Source organism: Haemaphysalis longicornis, unplaced genomic scaffold (genome assembly GCF_048455015.1).
Source record: "Haemaphysalis longicornis isolate Haplotype H1 unplaced genomic scaffold, Haemaphysalis longicornis Haplotype H1 scaffold_9, whole genome shotgun sequence".
Taxonomy (NCBI): Eukaryota; Metazoa; Arthropoda; class Arachnida; order Ixodida; family Ixodidae; genus Haemaphysalis; species Haemaphysalis longicornis.
In genome coordinates this window covers 75946608-75960823 of record NW_027526460.1, presented here as the reverse complement: position 1 = coordinate 75960823, position 14216 = coordinate 75946608, and the positions used below count along the sequence as shown (strand labels likewise).

General features: G+C 45.2%; 1 protein-coding gene across 2 annotated transcripts in view; it reads right to left on the bottom strand.

Annotated features, from left to right (window-relative positions):
- Efr (ER GDP-fucose transporter) overlaps nt 1–14216 on the bottom strand; it is a 31757-nt gene extending 17541 nt beyond the window's left edge. Inside the window, exons 1-7 of one of the 2 annotated variants that reach the window (XM_077685363.1) lie at nt 14169–14216; nt 12905–12992; nt 10229–10342; nt 9131–9233; nt 6839–6888; nt 4566–4647; nt 2832–2892 (exon numbers count right to left, since the gene is read on the bottom strand). In XM_077685363.1, the coding sequence (XP_077541489.1) occupies nt 2832–2892; nt 4566–4647; nt 6839–6888; nt 9131–9233; nt 10229–10342; nt 12905–12992; nt 14169–14172 (502 nt within the window). In that variant the 5' untranslated portion in view covers nt 14173–14216. Of the gene's footprint in view, nt 1–2831; nt 2893–4565; nt 4648–6838; nt 6889–9130; nt 9234–10228; nt 10343–12904; nt 12993–13587; nt 13783–14168 lie in introns of those variants that run through there. The other variant, XM_077685362.1, reaches the window with a different exon arrangement.

The following is a 14216-nucleotide window of genomic DNA, read 5'->3' as shown; positions in this document are numbered from 1 at the left end:
AGGCACGTTTCCGGGCGCGCGCAGCTTCGTCCAGCTCATGAGCAGCGGATTCGGTCGCCGCTGATGCTTGCCAGCGGCAATGCAACCAGCGCCCCTCTATATCCCAGCGCTGCCTTTTCAAGACAGTCTCGCCGAGCATGACACGCCAGCAGAGCGGCGATTAATATCAGATGGGGCGGCGGGGGCAGTGCAAACACACTCTCTGACCGGCGCTCCATGGTTCCCGTAGGCGCCTTTACGCGGCGTAGCGATGCAGTTCAGCCACCGCTCCCGTGCTCCGTTTACTTCTGCGCGGACCTGTACATATTGTAGTTGACATCGGTGTTTTCCTTTGAATTGAAATTGGTGTTGATAATGTAGCCAGACAAATGATTTCTGCAAGTACTGTATTTGGACGATTCTGATGTGCACCATTTTTCGCTAAAAGTAGCCTCTAAATTTTGTTGCACGTTATGATCGGGCTCAAAACTGAAATCGGCATCAAAGCAACCATCAGCATCACCATGAAGTCAAAGTCCTCCAGAAATCAAACTTAACTCCAATCCAAAACCATCCGTCAACGTCACGCAAGCAAATTTTGGTGCAGCCATTCCTCAGGGGGCAGGCATGCCTTAGCCAGTTGTAGTACATATTTCTGCAGCTGCAATTAGCGCCTAGATTCAGTCGTTACAGCTCCAAAGAGGTACCACTATGAAGTGTCCATCACTCACAAGGTAATTTTACTCGTCGACAGCAAGGCGAACTGAACTGCATCATGCCCACTGGGCATTCTGGAGAGATGAGTGCACAACTGACAAAAACAAAGCAGACCTAAACACTTGTAATGTTTGCGGCACAAGTTTTGGTGTCAGCAGGAGATGGATAAGCAAGTTTATGAAGCACGCGGGATTTCTGCTGCCACGGTAGCGTGCCTCGAATAAATTGTCTCATGCCATGCATGGGGTGTATTTACACCTGCACGGTAGAATTGGTGTCAAATAACCTTTTCGAATTTTCCTAATAAAACTTACCTGCACGTTACAATCAGGGGCGCGTTAGAATCGGTCGGTAAATGTTTCAATTTTTTTTTTGTATAGTCGTAGGTCAAGAGCTCAGTGCTAGTATAACACTGGCAAATAAAATGGAAAAAAATCCCGAGCCATCTCCACTAACATGAAATCTAAGGAGGGGTGAAGCATGCAGTGTATAAGTGTATTCTTGGCACCTTGGCAGTTTTTCCCATGGAGAGGAAAACATTGGAGAGAAGAGATGTACAGCCTTGCTGCAAAAGCCTCGTGTCTTTGAAGCACAAAGCATTCTAGTGCTAGGAGTTGGAAAACAAGTGTCCCAGGGTTTAGTACTGTGACTATGTGATACTACGATGATTGATGACAGGGGACGCTGACAGCCCCAGCTCCTAAGGGATTGTTGTTGTTAAATCTTTTATTCAAAAAGGGAAGGCCGGAGGCCCTGTGGGGGAGTTGGGAGGGGAGGGCTTCACCCCTAGAAGTAGGAAGCACTCCCATGCGAGAGGTGACAAATCATTTCTAGCGAGCGGTACCCTGCATTTTCTAAACTTTCTTTTCTTCAATCCTGATGCTTACACAATTGGATTGTATAGAAAAAAATTAAAAGGAAATGGCAGCCAATCTTTTCCAGAGTAAGTAGTTGACATTTGTTGCAATTTCACAATGCGAGCGCCACCGGATCACCAACAAGGGGACCCAAAGAGCACTGAGCAAGTTGTGCATTGGCATTGCTGAAGCGCGGAGTGAGCAATTTTGGCGGTTGTTACAGCAACCACGCAGGAGCAAAGAGAAAGAAGCCGTTGCTGCCGTTTGTACTCCATCACATGCCCGTTTACGCTCCCCACATCTGTGCGGCAGTTGCCATAGCAGCCTAGCCAGCCGTTTCCTTTTGTTTGCGTTAGGTCACAAACACACAAAGTTGTTTTTGTGTGTTCAGGTTCACACTCTCGTTGCTTGTGGACGTGTTACTTGGCCTACACAGTGGGTGTGAATAACACAGGATGGGGTGCACTGGGTCGCATAGTTTACAGTGTTCATAAATGAGGGCTACAGCTTATGTTCTTTCTTCTGAGCTTTCACTGAGAGCAAGCAACTACTGGGAACACAGGAATATTACCAGTAGCAAGTACAGGCATCTAAAATGTTTGAGCATACACCACCAATGTCGCTGCCCAAGGGCAGCTAGATATTTGGTATCCCTGCTTGTGGCCAACACTACGGGCCCTTTAATGTGGTGCATACGGAATGACTCTCTGGCTCAGTGCAAGTCCTTCTGTTTAGCTCTGTGGAGGGGAGGGGTACTGGGTTTTACGCCCAGTGCAGCCCCCAGTTCAGCGCATGCTATCAGGCTGCCTGAACTGCACTTGGCAACTGGCAACAGCTGTCTTGACAGCAAGGAGCAAGGCACGCCTGTCCTTTGGCATTAATTGGCCGACTAGCTTATGTCGTTACTTCATGCAGCAACTTTTTATGTGAATCCATAAACAAAAGCGTGTCTATTTAAGCACTCGGTGCACTACAAGCAGAAAGTGAGCTAGTCGAGTGCATGTAACTCCAACATTACCATCAGCCCTCATACACTTGTCGTCAGCAAACACTTTATTGTGACTTTACTATGCCTTGGCTCATTGTAAATCATCACCGTTCATCAGCGCACCGTGAAAAATTCAAGCAGAAAAACCTGTCGCGATGCAATCCCCCCTCTTTTCTGACAATGCGCAGGACATAGCAATACCGATGCACTTACCGCCACATCTGCGTGACATCACATTCAGATGCAATTCTATGTGATCACATTGAAAGATTGCCAGGAGGAATTCTTACCAAAAGCCTTGGTGGAGAAGCTACTGCCTTTCTCCAACTTTGCAGCACTGCCTCCCTTTCCCTGCAAGAAGATATGGAAAGGGGGGAAAAAAAGAAAATTAATTATTGGAGCATTAAGAACAACAAAACCATTACTAGACATTTTTGCATCATTCGAAAGTGCAGCAGAAAGCAACAGAGAAATTTAGAAATGGCTGTGATGCCCAAGTAACCACGATCATCCCTAAAGGGTTACAAAACACAAAATTACGATTTTAGATGGTGGTTTTGCATTCTTCAAGGTTATTTATTAGAAGAAAGAAGCTTCACAGCATTACAGTGTTATCCTAGTGGACACAAATGATGTCACTTGTTCAACGTGGAACACGATTTACAGCCATTTTCAGAAGCCCAGTTTGGCAAATGCAGTCTTAAAGCTGTGGTCTGAAAATTGCAGTTCCTGTGACTACCCATAAATAACAATGAATGAGACTGAAGTCAAGAAAGTTAGATTTGATTGACTGATTAATTGTGGGGTTTCGCATGCTGGGTTATGGGGCGCGCAGGTCTCTGGATAAATTTTGACCACCTGGAGATCTAGAATGTGCGCTGAAATCTCGTACACACGGGTGTTTCTGCTTTTTACGGCCATCCAAAAACCAGCCACCACGGCCGGGATCAAGTCTGTGCCTTAGGGCTCAAGAGCACAACACCTCAGCCACTGGGCCACCGCGGTGGGTTCAAGTCACGAAAGTTGAGTACCTAGCTAAATCATAGTGAATGAACATCCCAGAAGTCATTCTTGACACTTTACATTGAAATGAATTTTTTTTTTCTTTGTTTCCACTTGGGGAAGATTGACAAGCAATCACAAGACTAAGTGTTTTTGGTATTTGCAATTGTCTAGAATTTTCAAAAAGCCACACCAAGAGCTGCTTCTCTAAAACTGTTTCAACCAAGCACCCAATATTTCTCATTCCCGTTGATTCAATGATGCAGATGCCCATTCCGTCGGCAGCGCACCCCTTGAATTGGGGCATTACAAATCGTTCCGGCCAAGTGAGCAACAGCTGCACCTCTCCACTTTCCCCCTTCAGTTGTGGCTTGCAGAGGTAATTACGTGCCAGAACTGCCATTCCTCTGCCGTGTACGGGGCTCCATTCGTCCCATTGCATGTCTCGACCATTCACCCTCCTGAATGCCATTCCCCACACCCGACATATTCTGCACACTATTCTATTCTATTCTACACATTCTACACACATTCTACAACATCCTCAGAGTGGTGGTAATGCACATGCAGCCTTTATCGGATGTCTGTGCTCTGCCATCAAAGAGCTGCTCTAGACAGCCCTCACGTACGGACGCCCCCCAGGGTCACAGTACTACAGCTGCCGAGGACAAACATCGCCCCCCACTGGCGTAGACTGGTTGACAGCTCACAAAACTATTGTGCTGCCCCATTAGCCTCGAGAGGAAGAGCACCAATCAGTGTAAAGCTGCCCTTCACTGGCACATTCTGCTGAGTGCAACCGAACAAGGACCGTCTCATCTACAAGCATTTCGGCACTGCTGCTGGTTAGACCATTTCAACGAAGTAGCTTGTGCAATCTGGGGAGAACTACGCAACTCATATCACGGCACCCAGCTCTGCTGAATCGGCAGAAATAAAACAGCAAGAACAAAAAATAAATAAATAACTCCACGCAACATGAAAGCATGCCAGGTTTCTGCAGCCCCTTTCCAGGCACTCACCGAGTTCTGCACTGACGCTACGGTGCAGACAAGGATTCCCACCGTGATCATGAACACTGCGAGGTACTTCGATAAGGTGTACCTGGAGTAAGTGAAAGAACATGTATCTAGGTCATACATATAGTATTTGGGTGCATGTACTATACATAAAAAAAAGGAAAGAGAAGTTGAGAGGTATGAGGCGAGCCTCTCCACAGGCATACTTATTCTGTTCAGTTCTTAAATGAGCTGGAGGGATACAAAACCTTGCTTACAAAGTTGAGGGTGATAGTACACAATAATGAGGTATTAACTACATTAACTACATGTGGACTGCACAAAAAATCGATCAATTAAGATCACAAGAGAATTACCATGAACCTTTGTAATATCTTGACATATAAATGCCTAACATCCTGGTCCACTTGAGCCACACACGACAGTAAACAAGCTGAAGGGAAGGTGCTGGCCGCAAATTCAGTTAATTTAGTTTTTCATCAGCTGATCTGGCTTGAATGCTAAGTAACTTAGCATGGCCTGCACTGTCTCATTTCCTTGAAAGCTTGCAGAACAAACGCTGACAGCAACAAAATGGAAGCTGCTATGCCTGCTTTGTCACTTCTATTTCAGTTATCACTGTGTATTACTTTCTGTGTATTTTTGTTGTTGATCACCGCCCTGTTACTATTTGAAGTTTGCTCTCTTTGAGCCTGTAAGGTATTATAAATAAATACATGAAGTTAAGAGAATGCTTGTTCCAGATGTTTTTCTGAAAGAATTGTAGCATATGTAGCATCATAGGCGTGCACACAGGCAGTAGCGGTCCCAGAGATCGGTTTTGGGGGGGGCGATTTTTTTTTTTGAGGGGGGGGGGGGGGGGGGGGGGAGGGGCAGGCGAATTAAGAATCACTCCCCTCCTTGCGCCAATTCTGCGGAGGTGGTGATAACCACGGAGGCGTGTGCGCGTATGCGGTGCAACCCACTGGGATTTAACTTCGCGCAAGTGGAATGCTTAAAAAAACTAAAAATAAGAAACTGAGGACCTCTTAGGGAGGGGGCGACCGCCCCCTTCGCCCCCCCCCTTGGGGCCGCCACTGCACACAGGGGGGTTAGGGGGGCGTGGCCGCCTTCCCTAATCATTTCAGCGGGGGCGCAAAATTTGTCCCATACTTTAAGTATGGGACAAATTAAGTATGGGACAAATGGGAACCTGTCCCGTAGGGTTATGACTACGCATGTGTTTTTACGATAATAACCCTCATGTTACCTTCCAAAAGCTGTATACTTTCAGTCCCGTAAAGGTGGGGACCAAAAGCAGGCTAGCTGTAGTGAGAAACACATTGTCACATAATTTTCATTTTTGTATCTATTTTTAAATTTGTCCTCTTTCTACTTTTGCTCCTAAATAATGTCGTAGCACCGAGCAAAACAGCCGCGTAAAAAGAGTTTCTGAATGGACAATATTAAGGTTAAATTCTTACACATTTAGAAAGCTAGCGTTTAAATGGTGTGCACGGGAACCTTGTTGCTTTAACCCACCAAGCCGGGAAATTGATGCTATTGTGAAATTAATGTTGCATCCGCGCTGGGACTTGCTCCCCTTGCCGATGTTACACATGAAAGTAGAAACTTCTGCTCAAATTTATTTTGTACGTGTTGCAATTTCATCTTATTGAAAGAAAATTCTTTAACCATTCCTTGTCTTTACACTTCTGACCATGAGGTCTTTAGTGGGAAGATGTCGGAAGTCGCCGGGGGGAAGGGGGGGGCTGCAATAAGACTTCGGCCCCCTAATCGAGAACCCTGCTTATACCTATGCGTAGCATACAGTATACTTTAGCACATGTAGCAATCTACTTTTTGCAGCCATGAAATAGGTGCCCTGGCTCCTCTAAGCTTAGCACAAAGCTTTGCTTTGACATTTATTTGTGCCAACTTTGTATTAATCTGAGCATGCTTGGTACTGGTGCTGCACAAGAACTGCTTCAATAAAAGTGGTCTCGAGTGACTCGAGTGTTCGAGACAAGCTTTCATGCTAAACTCAAAATTACAAATGTCCACAGAAATACCTAGTAATACAGCAAAACCTTGTTACAAGAGACACTGTTACAAGAGACACTTGGTTATAAGAGACATTTTAATTGAGACTGTTGGGTTAGTTTTTGTATGTTTGCCATGTTAGCAACAGTGCATACAAGGGACCTTGGTTGCAAGAGACACATTTATAGGGTCCCTTGAGTGTCTCTTGTAACGAGGTGTTACTTTATGTATCTCAAATGCAGAAACTGACCAACCTCTTTTTGAGTAAAAGGATGCCTAGTGCCATGCTCGCAATCAGCGAGCCCTGCAACCAAACGAGAAGAAAAAATTACGAAAAATTCACAGCAATGAAGCTCGTTTTGCTTTAATAATGAACATGCAAATGAGGAACAACATGAGATTTGCCATGTTTTCAACACGGAGAAAAAATTTTAGTACATACTGCCGTGTCCCTCATGAAGCAAGCAAAACAGCTCACCCCTTCCAATTTTATTCCTGTACTACACCCTTAGCAATCATCTCTGAAGGTGATTGACGTGGTCTTTATTAAGTTCACTAAGAATTTTCTTTTTTTAAATTCACAACGGCCCCTGTGCTCTGGATACGAAAAAGAGCACAGAATAAAAGGGGGGGGGGGGGGGGCAGGGGCGGACGTATATGATTGTGTGATCCAATTGGTGTCGAAGAACACACTGAAATGGTGAGAAACATTTAATAAGCAATAAGTAGGTAACTATTACAGCAATAACGTTACGTCTAGAATAGAAATGAAATATACGTTAATATTTTAAGACATCACAGTGTGCATGAATTAATAAATAGTTGCGCGCAGTTAAAGAAGTAGATTACACAGCTGTTCATAGAACAGGGGACGACCCGCTCTGCTAATGACATGATCAAGATACTATTTTGAGATTTTACAGCTTATTTCACGTTCATGAGAAGTTACACTTTTTATGGCTCTTCGGCCGAATGGTAACTGGTGCTTTATTCCTGCTTCAAATATATTCTCCTTCGTTGCCTGTTTCTCAATTATGTGCAACTTGTCATGTTGCTTTACAAAGAGGGGTCAGATTAAGTAACTACGTGGACGCTAGGTCTACGATGCAACATCTTTTGCAGAAGAGTTGAAGCTTGAGCCGGTTGGTACATAACCTTGAGGGTAGGGGGCAGCACAAACGGAACAAAGTGGAGATGAGACAAACATAAGCGCTTGTGCTTGTCTTGTCTCCGCTTCGTCCCATATGCTGCGCTGCTCCCTACCCTCATTCTTCACAGCGTCATGCGCATTGTCTGTTTTAGCTTTGCGAGGGCCACAACAAACCCAATGTAAATGTGGTATGACAATAATTTTGGGGGTTGATTTTATTACCCAGTTCACTTGCTTTACTCAACAGGATACTCTGGTTGAAGTATGAACAGCATGCAGTGCATGGAACATACTTTATTTGATGTTATCTATTATGCCAAACGAACAGCACAGGAGTGGCACACAGCAAATGGACATCGGCATGACGTCACCATGTGGCAAGGAAAAGAAGGTGACCTAGCCGAATGTCTCCGACGTTTGGCAGAAACTCGTGACGTCATTCACACACACGGCTCAGTGAGTGGCAGCAAGGCGCTGGCAGTGTTCCCGAACTGAGGCACATAGCCAGAGCTACAGGTGTAACAGCTCACCAGAAAAGCACTCTTGCCCCCCTCCCCCCAAAGCTCCACATACGGGAAAGGAGCTGATAATACAGGCTGAAATTGCAATAGGAGTCCCCATTAGGACATTTATTGAAGACGGTCATCAAATATCCACTGTCACGGTAGACCTATCCGCCTTCAAACAGCTCAGCTGCTCAGCATTAGCGGCAGGGCATTAAAAACAATGCCTCCACCACCCTCCGCAGTGTTTTGAGATCCACACAAAATGCGTGGGTAATGGTGCAGTTCTGTGGTAAGTACCCTTCAGGATTGAAGCAATGGAAAGCGAAACTGACAATTTTTATGCCATTCTATGCAATTAATGATTGGATGCGCACGTATTTAAAGAGCTTTTGTGAGATTTCTGGGCCTTTAAAGGGGGACATCGGTCTTATACAAAATGCTTTTAATTTTCAAACAAACTCTGAGAAACTCGTCAGTCTTGCTGCTTTTCTCCCATTGATTTCAAATATGCCATTATTTCTTAAATCAGTCAATTAGTTCCTGAGATAATTAGAGATAATCAGCCATTTTTGGAGGAACAGTAGACAAGACATTGTTAGTCATAAAACTCTAATCTTTATATTTTCCAGTACTACGAACCCTTGTGAGTGCAATAAGAGAATCGTTTTTTTTATGCACCACTTGGAACTAATTTTACAGCTCATTAAACCCTGGTGGCAAGAGTGACAAGGAACTATGTATTTTGAGTGCCCATTCCAAACACCAAAGCTTATTGAACTTTATTTACTGACTCAACAAGCAAGAGCCACCCACGACAGCTTTACAGCAGCAGGGTTTCACCATAAGCGCAAACACTGCCTGAGCAAATTGAGGTGCAAGACACTACTCACAGACTTGAAGATCATATGCAAAGGCATGGATATGTCATAGGACAGGGCTTGGTTGTTGGAGATGCTGACCATGAAGAACATCACTACTAAGGTGACGTAGTGCCTGAAAAAGGGGCAAGAAGCAACAACAAAATAAGACACACTAGTATTGAGTTCCTGGCTACAATGTTGCACGTACAGAATTTTGGCGTGTCAACCCACGTGCTTCTAAACATTCCCCCTTTGACAGAGCGCTGCTCATGGCTTCACGCAAACATTTTCAAACAGAATCCCACAGTACGTGCGCAACAGTAACCTAGCAATGCTCTTGACTTGAGCAAAAACAAGTCATTCACACTATTTTTCCCGGATGTACTACATTGTGTGCTTATAAGTTGCTTGGACGCCACAAACAGTCTGCGAAAGCTTTCCACTTTCTTTTTCCATCACAAATCCATCATCAGCAGTGACCATCAATGAAAAAGAAGTCTATTTTGTTAATTTTGTTACTGATGTATTGCTGCGCAGTTAACCCTTTGATGCCCAGTGAGCAACCACTCAATATTGTTTGTCTCTCACACTTTGTGGTTTTTTTTACATTTACACTGTCTATCGAAAGGATCCTGGATCTTCAAAAATAAAAGAAGAGAGGGCAGCACGTACTTCCGTGCGCTAAAAAAAGAAGTCTCGTTTATGCGTGTCAACTCGCATCGAGCCCGGGTGGCCCAATAAGGTGATGAAAGGTAACCGAAATTGTGCAATTTTGTTCTTATTACAAATGACAGCAATACAAACTTTACGTTATTGTCTCCACTTGAACCACAAATCATGGTGATCAAGGTAGCTCTCTTGTTCAAGAGCCCAGTGTTTCCCAGTGCCCAGTATGCCCTAGTGTCCGTCCTAATGAACCAAAATTTTTTTTCTGACTTCATATTTGTGATGTCGGAATCATCACAAATGTGAAGATCATAAATTTTAGATCATAAAGAACTTCTCACATGCTTCAGCAAAACAATAAAGTTTTGGAGATCAAAGGGTCAGCACAAGTGCGTTGCCCTTGCAACGTACGCACAGCTCGAAGTGCGAGTAAACTCCCAAAGCAAGAGGCCCCAAACTCACTTGAGTGGAACCACGGGGCGCCTCTTGCCAAAGTTGGTTGCAAATATGAACCCTTCCACAGAGATGAAGAGGAACTGTGCGAAGGTGATGAGGTTGGTGCATCCTGGATGCTCTCTGAAACCAGGCAAGGCACACCGCACTGTGATGCAAAGTTTCAATGCAGTAAGGTGGCGATGGTCTCCTAGAACGAGCTCTAAAAGTGCAGCTACATTCCCATCTCAAACCCAGTGCACTGCAGCATAGTGAAGTAAACGTGGCAACACTCGCCACCAGAGCCCCTGGAATATCATTCTAGAGCACTAGTACTTACATGCTTGTACAATCAAGATACAGCGACATACGAACAACGGAGTGCGTGGCTTTCAGTACAAGCTGCGCCTCGTGGCGACTGGCCGCATCTGCGTAGCCACAATAAGCGCATCACTTGGCGTGTGTGCCTTATGGTTTGGCTGACTGCCGTGATATCCGCCGGTTCATGATACTGTCATTCAATTTCGCCTATGCAACCTACGCAGCGATGAGAATGATAACGGCAGATGCCTGGTAGCTGCAGACAGTAGAGTTCCAGTTTCGTTCAGTTTGCAATGAAAATCAACTCTTGTCAAATTTCTTGTTCAAAAAACTGCGAGAAGCACCAGGCCCACAAAACTCGTGGGGAACTCTCTTGAACCTCGCACACATGGATGGGTGCGGCCCAGTTTATTGTGGCTGCCATGCAGGCCAGCAGTTTCTGTCACATTAGCAACGAAAACAGGACTGACCAAGTGAAATATAAAGTTTTCACGTTTTGGTGCCCCATGGGTACTCTGTTCATTATAAGCAGTGCCGTGGAGAACGCTCTTACATATCAGTTACCATGTAGCACAGTGACATTGCATAGCTGTTGTGCAGATTGCCATTCATTCAGTAAAGTGCTACGGGCATTGTCTGAATGATTAGAGACTCAAGCAGCAATCGGGAAGATTGATGGGGTCGGTGGAGAAAAATTTGGTCTCATCCCAGTCCACCATGTGTCTTGTCTTCTGAAAATGCTCTGCAGTCGCATTTGTTTTTGTGTGGCTCCTAGTGGCATGATTTTGGAGCCATGTCAGTCTCCTAGATTGCCCATTTCGCCTATGTACACAGAACTGCACTTGGCATCTGGAATTCTGTAGTCAACAGCTCGAAATTCGGAGTGAGGGAGGAGAGAAGCTCGCTTGGAAGAAACTTCGCTAACCCCAGCCAATGCTTGAGAGGGCAAATGAATTTCGAACGTCGTGCGATTGTCTACAGTGATAAGCTCGAAACAAAGCTCATTAGAGGGCATGTGCACAATGAGTGCCAGGGCTCCACTGACGTGCAGGACGTACGGTATTTTAGCGTGCTTTGGCGAAATCTTTGTTGATGTTCTGATCCCCTGCTATCAATGCGGATTCATGGTCATCACCAAGCTTGCTTCTTTGCAGATAAAATGCTTTGGGTATCCATTTCATTGCAGGTCCCTTTCAAGCTTATTTTCTTGTTTCAGGCTCTCCGCATCTGAGCATGTCTGTTTTGCTAGGTTCTCTAGTGACGTCAGCACTGGTCATGTATGGGAAACGGGATGCAGCACTGACTGAAAGTTTAGCTACCTCCCATTGTGTGTGGGCTTTCTGAACACACTAAACGATAGTTCACCTTGGGAATGTGTCTGCCTTTGTGCTTGTTTTTGTGACACCATAAAAGCTGGCCTCTGCCTTGATTTGGTGAAACTTACCACTTTTTTTAACGTGAAAGCTTAAAATGGCTTGTTCAGTGATAAAGCCTGTGTCAGTATTGTCTGGTGCCTGTTGTGGCTCCCAAACCACCACTGACCGCGACACATTCTACAGCGTGTGCTTCAGAAAACAATACAAAGTTGCGGTGTGTTTCCTAGCAAGTACTATAAAATAAAACAAGAAGAAAAGTGCCACGCAGGAATGCACAAAGCCACGTGGAAAAGCGGTTAGACTTGGTTAGACTACTTGGATTTTTGCACATGGCACACTAAGCTGTGTGTGAAACAGAGCGTCTTGTGGTGTTCGATTGCACACTCAGTGGCGTTCAATTGGACGTTGATGCTTTCTCATTCTTAACTCATAAGAAGTGCTTACATTCCTTCAGTTTTTAATTTTGTTGTTATATTGGAATGCTATCAGTGGTGCTGATGTTTCTAAGAGGAATTATGATGATGGAATTTTGTATATCAAGTGCCGTAAATTACCCTCGAATGTGATTTGTTCGTGTCTGACCTTTGCCCAATTATGTGCCCATGATAACTTTTGCTGGGCTCTGTGCTGTGTCACGATCGTTTTCCAAGCATACAGCAGCTCTAATCTTCAGTTTGTTGCTCTTGGAGTGGTTTTTTTCTTGCTCTAGATCTTTTAGTAAAATTCACGCTTTAATAAATGGAAAGCGAAGGCTAGCTGTGGTTGGAAATGTACTTGCGTGCATCTGTGTGTGTGTGGTTGCAGCTGCCCCTAATAAGTACTTTAATGATGGGCGCTTTTCCAAACGCATATGCCACAACCAAATAAGTAACGTTGTAAATCTGCATTTTAAAGTTGATTTTGTTCTGACCCTGCCTGAGCTCTGTTCGCCCGTTCAACGACTGCACGTACTGCATCACACTAGAGGTTAGAGAGGAGAAAATAGTGACCAATAACTGGAAACGCTTACTTCACCAACAGCTCGAGGAAGATGACGTTGGTACAACATCCCACAAAAACCAGAACAGTCGCCACCACAATGTGGGTCGTCATTGTAACTGAAAACAAAAGAAAAGGTCAACAGACGATGCAGCATAAAACTGAACACAACATACGCTTGTCAGCTCTTACACAATACGATACGAGCAGGGCGTTAGGCTATCACTAACAGAGGCGGCGACGAAATATGTCGTGAACCCACACCGCGGTGGTCAGTGGCTATGCTACTGAACACGAGGTGTGGGTTCGATTCCCGGCCTCTTTTCTGATGGGGGCGAAAAGCAAAAACGCCCGTGTGTTCGAAATTTCGGCGCACGTTAGATCCCCAGGTGGTCAAAATTAATCCGGAGCCCTCCACTACGGCGCACCTCATCGCCTGCGTTGCGTCGGCGCGTTAAACCCAACAATCAATCAAATAAATATGTGCACAAGCTGAAGTCAATTGCTAAAAAATTACGTGCCAAGTTAACGTCAGCATAAGCTCGAAGCGCGCTAAGCCAGCAAACCGCTGCTTAAATACCGCCGCTCTGGAGAATGATCGAAAGGGCGCGAGTTCACCAACGAAGTTTGAGTTTAACCTGAGTGATTTAAAAAGCTGGAGCAACTACCCATTGGCATTCGTATGACCCACTTCATGCGAAAGCTCATACGCACTTTTATTCGTCCCGCCTAGCGTTTCCGGCATTGTCGTTCGCTTAGCCTACGCGTCATTGCGCTGTGGGCTGGTTTTTAATTACCGTCCTCTCGCGAGACGGACACGTCGCACAGCAACTGTACAGGAAAAAGAGACTCGAGCGCGAGCAGAAGCCCACGAACTTTCGCGAGCGAGCGGTTATGCCCAATGTTGCTGGGCGGCGCTTTGTTCGTGGCTCACTTTAGACAAATCGTTGTATTAACCCTATGGCGTTGTTGAACTCTCCAAGAGTTTTTTCTCCTTGTACTAGGCAAGCCGGTCCTTGAGCCTTGAGCCGGTCGTGATTCTAGGCACTGTACCGACACGGTTTCAACTTTCACGAGGCGTTGGCCGCAACATTGTGAGATGAAATACCCCGCAACTCATTCCTTTATTACCGTAATTACTCGATTCTAACGCGCCCCCGATTCTAACGCGCACCCTATTTTCCTGGCAAAAACCGAAAAAACTTGCACTTCCGATTGTAACGCGCACGGAACTTTGTGAGCAAGAAAAACGAATGCGAGATAAACGGGCGATTTATTTCTCGAAGTAATCTCACCCATCTCCCTCTTCGTCGCTCTCCGCTGACCACATCTCGTCCTTGGTG